The 18,638-nt window shown below is 51.7% G+C and overlaps 1 protein-coding gene across 2 annotated transcripts in view; it reads left to right on the top strand.

The window, feature by feature from the left end:
• The window catches only part of ECE2 (endothelin converting enzyme 2), a 33,254-nt gene extending 14,964 nt beyond the window's left edge, over nt 1–18,290 (top strand). Inside the window, exons 1-19 of one of the 2 annotated variants that reach the window (XM_027110262.1) lie at nt 1,841–4,668; nt 4,937–5,161; nt 5,371–5,506; nt 5,727–5,942; nt 6,400–6,524; nt 6,641–6,787; nt 6,940–7,005; nt 10,780–10,968; nt 11,664–11,806; nt 12,090–12,204; nt 13,581–13,691; nt 14,632–14,730; nt 14,838–14,915; nt 15,443–15,546; nt 15,725–15,835; nt 15,961–16,028; nt 16,210–16,400; nt 16,508–16,603; nt 17,312–18,290. In XM_027110262.1, coding sequence (XP_026966063.1) covers nt 4,630–4,668; nt 4,937–5,161; nt 5,371–5,506; nt 5,727–5,942; nt 6,400–6,524; nt 6,641–6,787; nt 6,940–7,005; nt 10,780–10,968; nt 11,664–11,806; nt 12,090–12,204; nt 13,581–13,691; nt 14,632–14,730; nt 14,838–14,915; nt 15,443–15,546; nt 15,725–15,835; nt 15,961–16,028; nt 16,210–16,400; nt 16,508–16,603; nt 17,312–17,488 — 2,436 coding nt within the window. In that variant the 5' untranslated portion in view covers nt 1,841–4,629 and the 3' untranslated portion in view covers nt 17,489–18,290. Of the gene's footprint in view, nt 1–1,840; nt 4,669–4,936; nt 5,162–5,370; nt 5,507–5,726; nt 5,943–6,399; nt 6,525–6,640; nt 6,788–6,939; nt 7,006–10,779; nt 10,969–11,663; nt 11,807–12,089; nt 12,205–13,580; nt 13,692–14,631; nt 14,731–14,837; nt 14,916–15,442; nt 15,547–15,724; nt 15,836–15,960; nt 16,029–16,209; nt 16,401–16,507; nt 16,604–17,311 lie in introns of those variants that run through there. The other variant, XM_027110282.1, reaches the window with a different exon arrangement.
• The last annotated feature ends 348 nt before the right edge of the window (nt 18,291–18,638 follow it).

Genomic DNA, 18,638 nt, shown 5'->3' with positions numbered 1-18,638 from the left:
AAAAGCTACAAATAGAACTACCATATGACCCAGCAATCCCACTACTGGGCATATACCCTGAGAAAACCATAATTCAAAAAGAGTCATGTACCAAAATGTTCATTGCAGCTCTATTTACAATAGCCCGGAGATGGAAACAACCTAAGTGTCCATCATCGGATGAATGGATAAAGAAGATGTGGCACATATATACAATGGAATATTACTCAGCCATAAAAAGAAACGAAATTGAACTATTTGTAATGAGGTGGATAGACCTAGAGTCTGTCATACAGAGTGAAGTAAGTCAGAAAGAGAGAGACAAATACCGTATGCTAACACATATATATGGAATTTAAGAAAAAAAAATGTCATGAAGAACCTAGGGGTGAAACAGGAATAAAGACACAGACTTACTAGAGAATGGACTTGAGGATATGGGGAGCATGAAGGGTAAGCTGTGACAAAGTGAGAGAGAGGCATGGACACATATACACTCCAAAATGTAAGGTAGATAGCTAGTGGGAAGCAGCCACATAGCACAGGGAGATCAGCTCGGTGCTTTGTGACCGCCTGGAGGGGTGGGATAGGGAGGGTGGGAGGGAAGGGAGACGCAAGCGGGAAGAGATATGGGAACATATGTATATATATAACTGATTCATTTTGTTGTGAAGCTGAAACTAACATACCATCGTAAAGCAATTATACTCCAATAAAGATGTTAAAATAAAATTTAAAAAAAAGAAAAAAAGAAGTAGAATCTGGGACTTCCCTGGTGGTCCAGTGGTTAAGACTCTGCACTCCCAATGTAGGGGGCCTGGGTTCAATCCCTGGTCAGGGAACTAGATCCCTCATGCCACAGTGAAGATCCCACGTGCTGCAACTAAGACCCTGCAAGCCAAATAAATAAATATTTTAAAAAAAAGTAGAATCTTTTTCTCCATCATTGAATCTGGGCTTGACCACCTGACTTGCTTTGCTCAATAGGGACATTAGCAAATGTGATGCAAGCAGAGGCTTGAAAAGTGTTTATGTACTAGGGCTTGCCTTGTTTTTTGTTGCTGGGAATCCTGAGACCACCATATGAAGAAGCCTGGGCTAGCCTCCTGGGGAAGGAGAGACCACATAGAGACTGGGCCCAGCCATCCCAGCTGAGGCCCAAGCATGTAAATGAGGTCATTCAGCTACACCATTCAGCTCCTGGTGAGCTAACCCAGACCTGAAGAACCACCCAATCAATCTACTGAACATGAAAAGTAATAAATGTTTGCTATTTTAATCCATGAAGTTTGGGGAGGTTTGTTATGCAGCCAAAGCTAATTGATACAAACATGCTGTAGATAATGATTATTTCCTAGAACAATTTCCTAGAATTCAACTTTCTGGGTCAGAAAATATGTACACATACGTTTTGATTCATATTGCCAAAAAGACTGTATCAGTTTTATAAGCCATCAGCAGTATATGACAGTGCCCACATTCCCCAACTTTGTCAACGCTGGACATTAATGTGTGTTGTTATCTTCATAACTATACTGTTCTTGTAAGTTAACACATAAACATTTTCCATTCCCTCTCAATTCACAGTCAATTTAGAGAAAAATAGACCCCCAAAACTTACTCTTATATGAAAAGAAGAGCAGAAAAGAGAGAGAAAATAATAGTGAGAGAATAAAACAGAGTCAAAGGTTATAAACACAGAGGAAAAAAAAATAGAAATATAGAATGCAGCAGGGACTTCCCTGGTGGTCCAATGGTTAAGAATCTGCCTTCCAATGCAGGGGACGTGGGTTTGATCCCTGGTCGGGGGAATTAAGATCCTACATGCCTCGGGGCAACTAAGCCCACGTGCTGCTACCATAAAGACCCAGCACAGCCAAAAGAAAAAAAAAGAATAGAGCAACCTCCAAGCCTTTTTATACATAGGGTACTTAACATGCATTCAGGAATAGCTGTGAACCTAATAAATGATTTGGATCATCAAAGAGGCATGGAAAGAAAATGTCCATTTAGGCCAAACCTAGTGAAACTGGGAACACTGTAAAAGCAGGTACTGGCCTCTTTCTTATGTGGTTGCATTTAATTCTTACAACAATACTCTGAGATAGGGATGATTGTTCCCGCCTTACAGATGAAGAAAAGTGAAAGGTCAGAGCTTTCAAATAAATTAATACAGATTATACACCTGATAAAGAGTTGAGTCAGATTTGAGTCCAGGTTTGTCTGGCTTGAAAACTATGTGCTTCCCCTTACTCTTCCAGAGATGTGGAGAAGACTGTCAACTAATGCTGGGAGGAGGTATATCCTCCTTTTGATTCATATTGCCAACCTGCTCTTCAGAGGGCTGTTAGATTGCCTGGGTTTGAATTCCAGCTCTACTGCTTACTAGCTATGTGACTCAGCCTCTCTATGCCTCAGTTTCCTCATCTGTAAAATGGCTTCATAAGTGCCACGAGGATAAATGAGCACATCGAGGTAAAGCACCTAGTGCAGTGGCTGGCCATGGTACAGTGCTGCATAAGCTGGCTACTTACAGCACGTCATTGCAGCAGCCATGGGACTATTCTAATGAACCTGTTGCCAGAAAGTCCTTACAAAGTGGCTTTGCTTATACTCACATGGCCATGTCATGGTGGAATTTTCCATGTGGCAGGACTGACCCTGCTGCCATGTTTCGCTTCATCCAGGCTTGGGGGAGAGGGGAAAGAGGTGAGTGATGTGATGCCACATTGCCATCAGACTGAACATGAACAACTCCAGAGACTTGTCCTATGTGGATATCCCAAGGTCGTGCTGCTGCAGACCACAGTGTGGCTGGATGTGCAAGTTCCTTGCTCAGGGAACCCCTGACTAACCTAGAACCCATGTGCCTACTCTACCATCTGGGAAATAGAACAGGCTTCCTCCAGCCGTACAATTCTCATTTCTACCTATAGGATTTTAATAACAACAACAACAATAATAATAGCAGCTAGAGTACTCATTACACGCCACACATTGTCCTAAGCATTTTACAAGTATTGTTCCATTTAATTCTCACAACCATCCTTTGAAATAGGTACTATTCTTATTTCCATTTTACAAGAGAGGAAATTGAGTCCGAATCCAGAATCTTTCATCCTAACTATGACACTGTACTGTCTCTTGTTTGAGAACATGCAATTTTGGGGTGGAAAATGCCAAAAGACAGCAATCCAACATTTCTCAGCCTGATCCATTCATCACCTACCCTCTCTCAGCCACAAGAGCATTCCATGTTAGAAATGCTCACAGCAAGAGGTTTGAGAACTGAGGTGAGAGTCAAGAAATGGGTGGTGGATTTGCTTCCATTCCAAGCCTTCTCAGGTCAAATCCATATACTCTTTTGCAAAAGAGAGGTGGGACGAGGATGAGGCACTTTAAAAAATTTTGTGGTAAAAAAACAAACAAAACAAAAAACTAGGCACTCTTCAGTGAAGCAGACTGTAACACCACCAGGCTTGATTAAGGAATGACAATATGGAAGGCAGATGGCAGATGCATAGATGCCACACTATTGCCTTTCAGTTAAATATTGCTTGGTGTGTGGGTTTTTTTTTTTCCTTGTAAACCTCCCAAATAAAGTGATTTGCTTTCCTCAATTTAGAAGTGTTAGCTCGTCTTTCCTTTAAATATCTGTGCATAGCTGTTTTTTTCCCTGCCGATTTGTCACCATCTGTAACCCTTCCTTTGTGAGATGATCTAATGACAACAATTATCTTGGAGAGTAAAAGTGCAGTCTTGAAACAACATGTAAGGGTGGACTCAGAGTGTGGGCTGTGTGTACATGATGCCCGAACACTTTGTGTGTGTTGTATGTGTGTTGTGTGTGTGTGTCCAGAACCTCAGTATAGAACATATGTTGGCTCTGGGTGCCTGGTGCATGTATATGTTTTGTGTGAATATGCAGTGTGTGCATTCTGTGCGTGGTGAGTGTGTGTGTGTGTGTGTGTGGACCGTGTGTCGGGCTGAGTGCCTGCCTGTGTACTTTGGGTCTATGCGCTCCCTGTATAGATATCGTGCTGACATCCTGAATGTGGGTCACCTCCTCCGTGCTGCTCTGTATGTGCTGGCTGAAGAGGGGCAGTGCGGACAGCTGGGGGAAGACGTTCTCCATGAGAGCACAATTTCTCAAAGGTGTTAAAGGGAATGGGGAGGGCCTGCAATCTGGGGAGTTGGGCCAAAAAATATCAGCAGGGTTTGGGCCTGGGTCAAAGGAATGTAAATTCCGGGAGTCTTGCAAGAGGGTGTTGCTGGGATGGGTGCTGACCACGAAGCGGAGAGGGACTCTCCGGCGTTTCTGCAGGGCGGCTCGCTCCGGCTAGGGCAGCAGGCTGGGTGCAGCTCTGCGGGGCGGGCCGCGGGCACCCGGAAAGAGGACTGGGCGCCGGGCGGACGGCGGGGCGCGGCAGGCGCGCTCCTCCCCCTGCCCCACGTCTCCCCCACCCCTGGCGCGGCGCCGCGGGGGGAGGGGGGCGCAGGCAGGCGGGGGCGGCGGCGGCAGCGGAGCAAGTGGCTACGGCGACTGCTGCGATGAAGGGCGGTGGCGCGGCCGGGCCGGGGGCCGAGGCCACGGCCCCGGCGAGGGCCAGCCGGCGGGAGCCCTAAGGTGCCGCCGGCCCCGACTCCACCATGAGCGTCGCGCTGCAGGAGATGAGCGGCGGCGGCAACGTGAGTGGGGGCCCCGGGGGAAAGGACCGGGGTTGCGGGGAGGCAGAGGGGCAGGCGGCGTCGGGAAGGGGCTCCGGCTCGCGGAGAAGGCGCTGCGAACTTGACGGGCGGGGGTCGGAGGGACCCAGGCCGGAGAGCTCGGTGGGCGGGAGGGAAGGAGCCCGCACTTCATGCAGGAGGGGCCCGGCCGGGCAAGGGGCGCCGGGGCAGGGCAGTGGGCGCGCAGCTCTCTCTGCCTGACCTGGGTTGGCGCCCGACTGTCTGGCAGATGGTGGAGTACAAACGCGCCACGCTGCGGGATGAAGACGCACCCGAGACCCCCGTAGAGGGCGGGGCCTCCCCGGACGCCGTGGAGGTGGGCAAGGGGGTCATCCCTGTCTCACCAGGCCCCCGCCCTGGCATGACGGCCGGCACACCCGGGAGCTCTGGGTTGCCCTGGAGGGTCACCTGCCCCCACCTCCGATCCATCTCTGGCCTCTGCGCTAGGACTATGGTGAGGCGATTCGAAGTCATGACGTTGCACAAAACAGGCTGAGGGATCATCTCAGCTTGCTTCATTGCCCCTGTGCCCCAAGTTAGCCCCGTTAGCGTCTTTGCTTCATGGCTCTGGAAACTGCCTGAGCCTTCACCCTCTGGGAGGACTTCTGTGATTGGGTCGCCCACCTGCAGCTTGCTAGCTCCAGGTCCTCCTCTGTTCCCCAGGTGGGATTCCGGAAGAGGACAAGACACCTCTTGGGCTCGCACACCCAGCTGGAGCTGGTCTTGGCTGGTGTCTCTCTACTGCTGGCTGCAGTACTTCTGGGTTGCTTGGTGGCCCTGTGGGTCCAGTACCACAGAGGTAGGTGGGCCCACTCCTGTCATCAGCCCTCTTAGCCTGGGGGCTCTGGAGGCAGAAGGGGCTGCTAAGGTTCTCCCTGGGTGGGGCCAGCCTTCCCCCAGCTGTTCTCCCTCCTCCCAGCCTTTCTGCTCTCACGGCCCCTCCCAAAGCATTTGCCTCTCCCAGACTGACAGACAGTCCCCCCCCCCCCTCCCCCCCCCCCCCGTGTCCCCTGCCACAGACCCATCCCACAGCACTTGCCTCACGGAGGCCTGCATTCGAGTGGCTGGAAAAATCTTGGAGTCCCTGGACCGTGGGGTGAGCCCCTGTGAAGACTTTTACCAGTTCTCCTGTGGAGGCTGGATTCGGAGAAACCCTCTGCCTGATGGGCGTTCTCGCTGGAACACCTTCAACAGCCTCTGGGACCAGAACCAGGCCATACTGAAGCACCTGCTCGGTAAATGGGCCTGTCCGGGAGGCACTGAGCCAAGTACATGCCTTGTTCCCAGCACAGGGCTCGGCACTTAGTAGGTACTCAAGAAATGTCCACGAATGAATAAGTGGATGACTGCCACCACTCCTGGCGTAGGGGATACAGAGAGCAGGGGGCTCCTGAGGGGTGGAGATGAGTTTGAGGGGGCAGACCTCTGAGGTTAATGAAGGGACTCCTCTCTGCACTCTGGAACACTGTTGAGGTGTGGTAGGCACCAGGGAGTCTGTAGTGCTTAGAGATCTTTGAGAGTCTCCCTGGACAGGGGAGAGGAAGCTACTCTTTGCTGTGGCAGACAGTCTTCCTGGGTCTACATTAGGAGGACTACCCCCTTGAGAAGGCAAGGAGAGGGATCAAGCAAGGGTCCAGGACCCCTCTTAGCAGTCAACATGGTTGGCACCCGGGCCTTTGTTCTATTCAACAGAAAACACCACCTTCAACTCCAGCAGTGAAGCTGAGCGGAAGACACAGCGCTTCTACCTCTCCTGCCTACAGGTGGAGCGCATTGAAGAGCTGGGAGCCCAGCCGCTGCAAGACCTCATTGACAAGGTAGGCCCCGGGGATGGGCTGCAGGTAGGGGAGCAGCACAGGCCTTGGGAGAGGATGTGGCCCCAGAAAGCTTTAGAGGCCCCTGTTCCAGAGGTGCCACCATGGTCTCTACTCAGATTGGTGGTTGGAACATTACGGGGCCCTGGGACCAGGACAACTTCATGGAGGTGCTGAAGGCAGTAGCAGGGACCTACAGGGCCACCCCCTTCTTCACTGTCTACATCAGTGCCGACTCTAAGAGTTCCAACAGCAATGTTATCCAGGTACTGGGCTGGGGAAGGGTGGGGAGGGACTTACAGACTATTTGCTGAGACCAGACTCCCCTCCCCTGTGCTGGGCTGGCTGGGGTGGCTCCCCCCGCACAAGAGTCCAGATTTCATGGGGGGAGGACTCACCCCTCACCTTGCTATTGCAGGTGGACCAGTCTGGGCTCTTTCTGCCCTCTCGAGATTACTACCTAAACAGGACTGCCAATGAGAAAGTAAGGAGCATCCTCAGAATATCCACCCTGACCCCCCTGTTGAGCTGGGCTGATCCCTGTTTACTTTTCCCTTTACCCAGGGTCAGAGTGGCGAAGGTGAGCCTATCCTGTCACCTAGTGAGCCGACTACCATTCCTTCTTTCTCTCTTCGTTCTCCCCTCCCTGCATTCTTCCCTCCCTCCTTTCTTCCCTTCCTTTTCCTTTCTCCCTTCCTCTTCCCTTCTTTCCTTCCTTCCTTTCTCTTACTCTTCCAGGAAAACGTTTTACAGGCACCTGCTGTGAGACGTACATTTCAGAGCCACTGTCATAGGAAGCTTTCAGTGTAGATGGGTTCACAGACCTAGACAGCCGAGAACACGGCTCAAAAGAGGGCCTCTGGGACTCAGGAGAGACCTGGCAGCCAGAGAAGTTTTCCTAAGAAGGTTGCATTTGAGCCAGGCCCTGTAGAATATCTAGGACTGGGTGAGGGCATGCTCAGATTTTAAACAAAAGTGTTGAAGAAGGAAAAGCTAAGGCGTGTTTGGATCACAGGAAGGGGTCCAGTTTGGCAAAGTGTAGAGCTCAAAGCAGATGAGAGGGTGGAAAGGTGGGTAGGAACTAGTTTGGGAAGGCAGTATGGCTGGGTGTGAAAAGTAGATGCAAGAGGGGGAGCCTGGAGATCAGTTAAGAGTGTCTGCAGTACTCCAGGCTCTGAGTCTGTGAGGACCCAAATGGCGGAAGTGGCAGAAGGAAAGTCAGGAAGGGGAGGATGCAAGAGACATAATCAAGGCCAAATCATGAATTGTTGATGCCTGGATGTTAGAAGAGAGGAGTAGAAGGAGGAACAGGTAAAGATAGTTGAGGCTGTGCACCTGAGTGATGGTGGAGTGGAGGGGTCCTTAGAGCATTCGGGATGCCTACAGGGAGAACCAGCTTCAAGCACATTGGGGAGGTGGTGATATCACAGGAAAAAGGCAGACTTTGAAGTCAGACCTTGATTTTAATCCCAGCTTGGCAGCTTGGTGCAAGTTGATTAAGCTCTCTGAGGCTGTTTCTTCATCTGAAAAACGGGGATCACAGCATCTACCTCATATAGTGCTTGGAGGCAGGAGGAGGATGGAAGTTTACGCTTCTGCACGTGGCAGACCCTTAGGGAGTGGGAGCTGCTCGTTTCAGACGTGTGAGTGTGAGGGAACTGGGTACCATCTCTGTACAGAGGTCAGCAGACAGCTGTGAAAGCTGGGTGGGATCCTGGAGAGAGCACGGGCCTGGAGGGAGCTGAAGGCTTGAAGGGCATCTCCTTAAAAGCCTAGACAAAGGCTTAGGAGAAGTGAGAGAAAGGGCAAGACTAGAGAAGGAAAACAAGGAGATCCTTGGGACTTCCCTGGTGGCGCAGTGGATAAGACTCTGTGCTCCCAACGCAGGGGGCCCAGGTTTGATCCCTGGTCCGGGAACTGGATCCCACATGCATGCCGCAACTAAGAGTTTGCATGCCACAACTAAGGAGCCCGTGTGCTGCAAGTAAGACCCGGCGCAACCAAATGAATAAATAAATACTTTTTTTAAAAAAAGAAGGAGGAGATCCTTGTATTTCAAGGGCAGCGGGAGAAAGAGAGACTTCTGTGGGGAAGGACAACCAAGAGGGGGGGTTTGTCCTTCTCCCATTCGCTCCCAAACACTTACCAAGCATCCCTCAGCCAGATCCTCTGCTACCATGTGGTGAACAAGTCACTGCCACTCAGTGGGAGAGAAGGCATGAAATGGCCAAGTGCAGTTATCCTTTGTACAGTTGCTGGGACTGTTGTAAGAGGAGGAGCATGGCATTCTGAGAGTGCAGTAACAGGGAGCCATCCTGGTCCTAGGGTGAGGGTAGGCTGTGGGAAGGGCGAGGGTTCTAGGCAAAGGGAACAGCTGATGCAAAGGCTCTGAGGTGGGAAGGGGTGTGACTTGTTGACAGATCAGAGAGGGGAGTGGGAGGGGAGAGTGGGCCAAGTCCTTCTGGACAGGTAGGTGGAGTCATGGTATACATAAACACTATGGGTCAAGTTGAGCATTTATCCCAAAAGAAATGGAATAGGAAACTCAAAAGTGGAGAGTGTTATGAACAGATGTGTGGTTTTGATATCACCTGAGTCAGGGGAGGAATTTTGAGAATTCAGGAGAGAACCACAGGGTCTGACCCCCAGGAAAGGGCAGGAGAAGCCTCGATTTACCTCTCAGTGTGTCACCAGTTGTCTTGGGTAGGAAGTCTCCTGTGCCAGCATCTAGGGGAAGCTGTAGTGCCAAAGGAAGTCTTGGGAATTCTCTGGCGGTCCAGTGGTTAGGACTCTGCACTTCCAATGCCAGGGGCCTGGGTTCGATCCCTGGTCAGGAAACTAAGATCCCGCAAGCCGAGTGTCACGGCCAAAAACAACGACAACAACAACAAAAAAACACATTAAAAAAAAAGGCAAGTCTTAAGCTGAAAGTAAGGAAGTAGGGAGAGAGGGGTAAGTGAGCTGGGGGGTGGGGCAAGATCACTGGTTGAACCAACCATCCACTTTAGGAGCTGGGATGACTGGAATTGGTATGCAAACCTCTTCTTCTGACAGCAGCAGCAAGAAAGAGGGGAGGTGGGAAAAAGGAGTTATTTTGAATATCTTGATATTTGAATATTTTGCAGAGAATGGATATTAAGGGATCTAAAACTTCTCAGTAAAGTGGAAGAGGAGATGGCCTTTGGCAATGAAAGGAGCCCCGGGTGGGGCTTCAGGGCAAGAGTGACAGTGGTCCCTGGGAGGAGGGCCACAGGAAGTCAGTGCTGAGCAGGGCTGAGGGTCTGTGCATGGGTTTTCATCCATCAGTCAACAAATATTTATTGAGCACCTACTATGTGCCAGATGCTGTGCTAGAGCCTGAGACTACAGTGCAGAACAGAACAAACAGCCTCTGCCCCCATGCAGCTAAAGTGCCAGCAGGCTCTGAGGCGACATGGGTTTGTTCTGAGCCCAGGCAGTGCTGGGATTGTGGCCCTGGAGTCATCAGGCCTAGGCCACAACTCTGCCATCTGCTAGTTTGTAGTATGAGTCAAATCATGTAATCTTGGCAAGCTTCATCTGTAAGATGGAACTATATGGAGTTGCTGTGGTGGGCGCGGGGTCGGGGCAGATATATTACATGTAGAACGCGAGCAGAGAATTTGATACATGTACGTACATGTAGTCACTAAATATTTCTTTTCTGTGCTTTTCTCCCCCTTGGAGACCAGAGGGGAAGGCAGCAAGTTTGAGGCCTGGCAGGATGGGAGGTAGAAGGAAATTGAAGCCACTGTGGACCAAATTCCCCACTGGGGTCCACTCAGCTGTTAAGTGAGGGCACATGGTCACTGATGGGCTGGGAAAAGTAGAAGGGCTTTAGGAAATGAGAAGGCAGAGCAGTATGGGAAGCGGATCCATCCACTGGACAAATATTTACAGGGCTCCTGTGCTAGGCCCTATTCCAGACCCTTGGGATACAGTGGTGAATAAGCCGCTGTAACTTGGAACAGTGCTCTCCTGGAACTTACCTTCTCCTTGGGGAAACAGATGATGAACAGTTGCACAAATAAATAAAAAAAGATCCTAGCAGATGGTGATAAGCAGTATGACAGAAATGATGAGGGTCATCCAGGAAAGCTTCTACGAGGAGGGTCTGCAGACGAGACAGTGAGGAGGGTCTGCAGAAGAGATGGTGAGCAGGGGTAGCAGCCAGAATAGTCGTCTTAGCCTTGGGCAGGACTTGTTGCTGGGCTCTGAGGATGACTTGGGGCCTTGACAGGTGCTTACCGCCTACCTGGACTACATGGAGGAGCTGGGGATGCTGCTAGGAGGACATCCAGCCTCCACGCGGGAGCAGATGCAGCAGGTGCTGGAGCTGGAGATACAACTGGCCAACATCACGGTGCCCCAGGACCAGCGGCGGGATGAGGAGAAGATCTACCACAAGATGAGCATCGCAGAGCTGCAGGTGGGGCAGGCAGGGAATAGAGACAGCTGGGGTGGGGGCCAGCCCCAGCACAGGCCACGCAGCTTCCCTTCATGCCATCTGTCTGAAGCAGCCAAGCCTCTCCTCATTTCCTTATTTCCTCTGAGCTTCCCAGCTGAACTGTTGCTATCCTGGAAGGAAAAGTGGTGTCCATTTTAGGGCACCCCCACTGGGCCATCCCTTGGTCCCTTTTGTATTGCCTGGGGATGCATAGAGGGATTATGTTAAAAATCCATGACAACTTGTACAAGATGTCCACAAAACAATCAAAAGAGCAATGGAAGCATCTCCTGGAGGGCCCTTACTGTGCCAGGCATCAGCCTCTTAGTCGTTGGATTATGGAAAAGTTGGGTAAGGGGGAGTTCTGGAGGAGAGGCCAGGTATGTAGGGACCCTGGGTGGTATCTGGGGAGTTTGTTAACTGTCTGAAAGATATTTGAATATCTGCAGTCCAACTAAATATCACACATGGTGGTTTTCCTTGTACGATATGTGATTGGGTTACCTGATTGAAGAGCACTTAGGCCTGAAAACGGGCTTATGATAGGAAGGGGCCTCCGAGCAGCTAGTAGCTGTTGCTATGACAATGGAAAGGGCTCCCAGCTTGAGTGTATCAGTGGGGGAGTGGTCTGCTGAAAGCCAAGGGGGCAGGGACGCTTGCGATTTTTTTGCTCACAGGCCCTGGCGCCCTCCATGGACTGGCTGGAGTTCCTGTCCTTCTTGCTGTCGCCGCTGGAGCTGGGTGATTCTGAGCCTGTGGTGGTGTATGGGACGGATTATTTGCAGCAGGTGTCAGAGCTCATCAACCGCACAGAGCCAAGGTGGGGGGTGGAGCCCAAGGTGTCAGGGGTGGGGCTCAGGGCTCTGTGCAGGCTCTTCCCCTAGGCCAGGGCTTCGGGGGACCCACTTGTGGTCTCTATTTCCACACCTAGCTCCAACCTGACTTTTACAGGCAGGTGTGTGGTCCCAGGGTAAGAGAGAGGGATTATGGGACAGCTCCCACATGTGCCTCTCGGGACTCCTGCTGTCTGCATGCTGGTAGAGCTGGTTTGGGGTGGAAATGTTACCTGCCTTTACCTTATGTTCTGGCTACCTGAATGCCAGTGTCCTGAACAATTACCTGATCTGGAACCTGGTGCAGAAGACAACATCAAGCCTGGACCGCCGCTTTGAGTCTGCACAAGAGAAGCTGCTGGAGACCCTCTATGGCACCAAGAAGGTGGGCTTTCTGACTCTGCTCCCACCTTCCAATCCAGTCAGGCTGACACTTCACACCCACTGTGTGTCAGGCACCATTTGCACATGGAGCATAGGATTAGGAATCAGGCTGACTTGGGTTCCATTCCTAACTCCTCTATTTCTTGGCCTATGGGACCTTGAGCATATCCCCCCCACCTCTCTGACTCTCCATTTCTTGGTCTGTAAAACAGGAATTTCTTGTGGGGTTGTTATGAGGACTGAGTTCACGTAAGTGAAGCACCTACCCAGTGCATGCTTTGTGTAGGCACTCAACTTTGATGATGAGGGTGAAGGAGAGAATGAATAAATGCAGTTCTTAGTTTCAAGAAGCCCTGTTAAGTGGGGGAAGGAGATGTGTAAACAAACATTATATTTTGGGGTGATAAGTGCTCACACTGAGTGACGAACCTTCTTTGTGTTGTAGGACAGAGGTGGAGACAGCACATTTTACCTGGGGGATGGGGGGCATTAGGAAAGTCTTCTCTGAAGAGGTGACATTTGAAGAATGAGTTCATCAAGAAAGCCAGGGAAAAGGGATTCCAGGCTGAAGGAATACGATGTGTAAATTCCCAGAGGCCAGAAGGAGCGTGGTAGTTTTGCATGTGTTCTGGCATGACTTTGAGGACAGGGCACCGGAGAGGCCGAGGGTGGTGAGGCGGGCCTGGGGCAATCCTTGGAGGGACCTGAACGCTGTGCCTAGGAAGCCTGGCCTTGATTCAGGGATAGAGAACCTGGGATGGTTTTAAGCAGAGGTGTAACCTGGTTGGATTTATGTATTAGATCATCTTTCTGCAGCTAAATGGAAGATGGATGGAGAGGGTGACGGGAGGGGGATGAGAATGGAGTCGAGTGTCTAGTTAGGAGGCCACTGCAATCTTCAGGCAAGAGATAACAGTGTTACAGGACAGGGAAGTGACAACGGCGTGGACGGAGGAGACGATTAAGAAGCAGAGTTAGTATTAGAATCTGGTGATAGATTGAACGTGAGGGTAGGGAGATGGAGGAAGCTGGTGACTCCCAGGTTTCTGGCATGGGGGACTGACTGGATATAAGACTGAGAAGTGCAGCTGAGCAAAGAAACATCTGGACCCCAGTGGGCCTCTGAGAAACATAAGAGGAGGAGAGTGCTGCACATAGAGTGGGCAGCACACATGTCCCTCCTGAGGTTACGTTGCTGGGGTTGGCATACTTTGCGATATTGCCCTTCATTTTCCCTGGAGTCTGAAGGAGAGATGGCACCCCAAACCCAGGCCTCCTATGTGCAGAGCGAGAGGGGTTGGCCCTAGAGACAGAGAAAGGCCCTCAGACTGGAGGGCAGAGCGATCTCCAGGAGGCCTGGCTCTTTACCCCTTCCAGTCCTGCACACCAAGGTGGCAGACCTGCATCTCCAACACGGACGACGCCCTTGGCTTCGCTCTGGGTTCCCTCTTTGTGAAGGCCACGTTTGACCGGCAGAGTAAGGAAATTGTGAGTCTTCAAGGTCCTTCCAACACTGCCCCTTGTTTTAGTTAAAATTCACCATTCATATTTGTATGTACCTACAGGGAAAAAATGTAGAGGAAATTCATCGACAAATTAACAGTGATTACTTTGGGTGGTTGGGATTATGAGTTTTTTTTTTTCTTTTAAAGTTTTCTGTGTTTTCCAGGTTTTCTACAATGAGTTTATGTTACCTATATAATTAGAAAAATAATGTTTATTTTTTAGGAAATGATGTTTGTACTTAAAATATTACCTATAAGGATGTAAATGGCAGTGTTGTTTGTAATAGGTGAAAATGACAACAGCTTAAATGTCCAGCATAGGGGACTGGAAAAACAAATTGTGGTTAGGCTGGATTATGAGGCAGCCTTAAAACTGATGATTGTTAAGTGAAAAGAAAGTAGGTTATGAAATGTATATATGTTGTACAACATAATTCCATATTATACGTATATGTGTGTAAAAAAATGTATATATATATATGAATATCTCAGCAGGGGAAGACACTAGACATAGGTAGTCAAAATGTTGAAAGGAGTTATCTGTGAGGGATAAGATTTTAAATGGTCTATTTTCTTCTTCAGCTCTTCTCAATTTTCCACATTTTCTGCTATTAGTGCCTTCTTTTCATAATTGGATAAAAATCAATGCACTACATTAAATTATAATGTTAATTCAGTTAACTTATTGTCAGTTTTTTGATTAATTAGAAAAAAAGCCACCACAGTCCCAGTACCTTCACAAATCATGTTTCCTTCTCATCCTGCCCAGATGCTCAGCCTTATTTCAAGAGTCTGGGTACTCCCATGTGCTCCCCTGGAAGGACAGGGATGGGGCACTAGGGGGGATGGGGCACTAGGGGGGGATGGGGAGAAAGGATGCTTTAATGCGAGTGGGAGGCAGACTTGTGCACCCTCCCTCCCAGGCAGAGGGGATGATCAGCGAGATCCGGACTGCCTTTGAGGAGGCCCTGGGACAGTTGGTTTGGATGGATGAGAAGACCCGCCAGGCAGCCAAGGAGAAAGTGAGCAGTGGCCAGGGTTGGGGTGCCATCTTGAGGTGAGGATGGAGAATACAGTTTTGGTGCTGGGGGGAGCCTGGGGAGGGAAACCCTTAACCTGGTCTCTTTAGGCAGATGCCATCTATGATATGATTGGTTTCCCAGACTTCATCCTGGAGCCCAAAGAGCTGGATGATGTTTATGATGGGGTGAGTACCCTGCCCATCAGTACTGAACCTTAGCCCTGTGGGGGGCACAGGGCTCAGGAATGGGAGCTCAAGCACTGAGAGGGAAGGAGATACTTGTTGGTGCCTTTCAGAGGCAAGTGCAGGCAGCCAGCATTGCTCAAGTGCTGGCTGTGTGCCAGGCTGCAGGCCAGACAGCAGTAGAATGCAGTGTTCACAAGCAGGGATTTGTAGTCAAACCTGTTTTTACCTAACCGTAACCTTGGACAAGTTGTATAACCTCTCTGGGCCTCAGTTTCTTCATCTGTAAAAGGGAGTCCTATTAGCACTTACCTGATAGGATTGTTGTGAAAATAAAAGGAGATAGTATTAAAAAAAAATAAAGCAGCTGCAGCATAATATTGGCAATTATTATTTATTAGCTATTTTACACCCATTTTACAGTTGAAGAAACTGAGGCTCAGAAGGGTGCTAATTAGTAGCCAAACTGGGACTATTATCTTCTCCAACGTGTTCTCTCACTGGCTTTCTACTTCCTCCCATTCCCACAGTATGAAGTGTCTGAAGATTCCTTCTTCCAGAACATGTTGAATTTGTACAACTTCTCTGCTAAGGTGATGGCTGACCAGCTCCGCAAGCCTCCCAGCCGGGACCAGTAAGAATGGGGGCTGCAGACACTTGGGGCAGCAGGAGACGTAGGGGAGGTTTCCAGGGCTGAGGGAAGGGGATGGCAAGATGGATCCCAAATGAGGCACGAGGTTCTTCTAGAATGTAGGTCAGGGCTGCTGGGCATCGAGAGAGTCAGGCTCCGCCTCAGCTTCTCCCTCCCCCAGGTGGAGCATGACCCCCCAGACAGTGAATGCCTACTACCTTCCAACCAAGAATGAAATCGTCTTCCCCGCCGGCATCCTGCAGGCCCCCTTCTACGCCCGCAACCACCCCAAGTGTGTCTGAGGCAGGAGGGGCTGGGTGCTGGGGCCTGGGCCTGCGGGTGAGCTGGGAGCAGGGCTGGAGGTGGGATCTAGAAGTCCCCCCACCATGTCCTCACTCAACATTCCTCACCTACCAGGGCCCTGAACTTTGGTGGCATCGGCGTGGTGATGGGCCACGAGTTGACACATGCCTTTGATGACCAAGGTAGAGGTCCATGTAGTTGTCTCCTCCAGCCTAGAATTCCTAGTGGCTCCTGCAAAACCTTGGGATGTTGGAAGCAGGCCCCGTGGACCCCGGGGTCTGTGGACTAGGGCTGGTGGGGGCACTTGTGCCCCCAAGGGTTGAGTTCTACTCTCGGTGGGGTGCAAAGGTTAGTTCTCCTCAGGGCGCGAGTATGACAAGGAAGGGAACCTGCGGCCATGGTGGCAGAATGAGTCGCTGGCAGCCTTCCGGAATCACACGGCCTGCATGGAGGAGCAGTATAGCCAGTACCAGGTCAACGGGGAGAAGCTCAACGGCCGCCAGACGCTGGGGGAGAACATTGCTGACAACGGAGGGCTTAAGGCTGCCTACAACGTGAGTGGCCCCCTGGTAGCTGAGGCTCACCTGCCCTGGGGGGGCAGGGCACTGGGTGGAGCTGGTGGGCAGGCCCCAACAGACTTGCCATCCGTTCCCAACCCCAGGCTTACAAAGCATGGCTAAGAAAGCATGGGGAGGAGCAGCAGCTACCAGCCGTGGGGCTCACCAACCACCAGCTCTTCTTTGTGGGATTTGCCCAGGTATTGCCCTCCTGGGAGGCCGGGGGTCTGCCCTTCTCCTACAACCTCCTGGGCACGTCATTAGAAGTCTGGGGCACGCAGAAGGGACTGGGAAATGGGGCCGAAGTTGGAGTGTGGAAAGTGGTTTGGGAAGGCCTCGTGAAGCCTTTTGGCGGGGTCCACAAAAGCACGTGAGGAGGGCTGAGGAGGGAGAAGGCTTCAGGAGGCTTTTGCAGATCTCAAAGGGCAGGGCTGCCCTGCCTGATGGGGCAAGGGGTGGGGAGCGGGACTGATCTCCATGATGCTCCCGTGAGGTGGCTGTGGAGGAGGAAGCGGGGGGCCAAGTGGCTCTCCAGGGCGACCCAGGAATAAAGTAAGTGGCAGACTCAGCAGGGTCTCCTCCAGGTACTTTGCACTACAGCAGGCAGCCTCTGGGGGCTGGGTTTCTTCCCCTCGGACACATCCATCTAGGCAGCCCATTGTCCAGGCAGCTTTGAAAGGCCCTTAAGGAACTTGGGAGGGAGGGCGCTTTCTCCTCCCTTGGTGCCGATGGCAAGGGGTCAGGGCTGAGACAGCCCGGCTAAGGCCTCTCCTACATCCCTGAGGCTCCCGGAGCCCAGGGCCTGGTGCAGTGGTGCCGTGTGTCCCCAGGATGGCTCTGCTGCAACTGGGGCAGTGGCCTTGCCCGCACTAGACACCCTGTGTCCCCATGTCTGTCCTGGCCTGCAGGTGTGGTGCTCGGTCCGCACACCCGAGAGCTCTCACGAGGGGCTGGTGACGGACCCCCACAGCCCTGCCCGCTTCCGCGTGCTGGGCACGCTCGCCAACTCCCGTGACTTCCTGCGGCACTTCGGCTGCCCTGTCGGCTCCCCCATGAACTCAGGGCTGCTTTGTGAGGTGTGGTAGACTTGGGTTGGGGAGAAATGGCCAGCTGTTGCCAGGGCCTGGGGCAGTTTGCCCAGCGAGGCTGTCTGCTCTGCGGTTTGGAGAAGGCAAATGCCAGCTGGGCTGGGTCCGGCCCCTCCACACCACGGATGACATGAGTCCTAGTCCCTCCTCGACCACCACATCGTGCCAAGGCTTTGGGGGTGTCCCTGCCTCCAGCAGAGTCCCCACCATTCACTGTGACATTCTTCCGCGTCACCCTGCCTGGAGGATGCCTGGGCAGAGGGCACCAGTTCCCACAGGAAGGAGTCCACCTCTTCCGGTCCCAAGCTCCCTGGGCTTGGTGGCCACGGGGCCTGCTGTGACTGCCACATGCTGACCACGCAGGGCCCTGCTGGTGTGCCTCCCACACTTCTCCCCAAGGCTCACTCAGTGCTCCCTCGGGAGTAGACAGAGCTCCTTTCAGCCCCACCCTCGGGGTGGCCCCCACCCCGTGTTCTTCCTGCTGCTGCTCCTAATACTGCTGCCAGCCCTCGCTGACAAACCACCTGTGCTCAGTGCTTAGTGGAAGCCTTTACGAACCTTCCTGCCGCCTCCCAGGTTCCCTAGGCTCAGAGGGGAAGAGTGTACATGTAGGGGATGCTAGTCCCCGTGTCTCGGCATGCAAGACTTAGGGGATGACTGATTCTCCCTGGACCAAGCAGGAAAGCAGACAGAGCAGGGAGAGGGAAGGATAGAGTTTATTTTTACAGGAAAGAGGGTGGGGAAGGAATGGTCTTGGCCCTGTAGGACCCTGTGCCAATAAACAGACACGCATCAGTCAGCCTGTCTCTTCCTTCAGTCCTGTTTTCATTTACTCATTCCACCAGTATTTATTGAGTACCTGCTGTATGCCAGGTACTCTTATAGGCACGCATTTACTCACGCACCAGGCACAGGGGACTGAAATTTGAAGTCCCAAGAAGACAAAGAGGCAGGATGGAGGAATGGCATGAAATTGAGTCTGGCAAGTGGAGTACATCCTCCGCTCACTGGTGGCCATGTTCCATCACTGGCTGTTCTATAGCTGGAAGCGTTTGCTACGGCCCTCCGCTGGTGCATGCAACTGGGTCTGACACTGAGTCTGGGTAACTACTTGGCCACGGTCGGCTTGGAAGACGGGTGGCCCTTA

This window comes from Aethalodelphis obliquidens, unplaced genomic scaffold, assembly GCF_003676395.1.
Source record: "Aethalodelphis obliquidens isolate GAN/ISIS:26980383/991018 unplaced genomic scaffold, ASM367639v1 scaffold1, whole genome shotgun sequence".
NCBI classification, from domain to species: Eukaryota; Metazoa; Chordata; class Mammalia; order Artiodactyla; family Delphinidae; genus Aethalodelphis; species Aethalodelphis obliquidens.
This window is presented reverse-complemented; position numbering and strand designations above follow the sequence as displayed.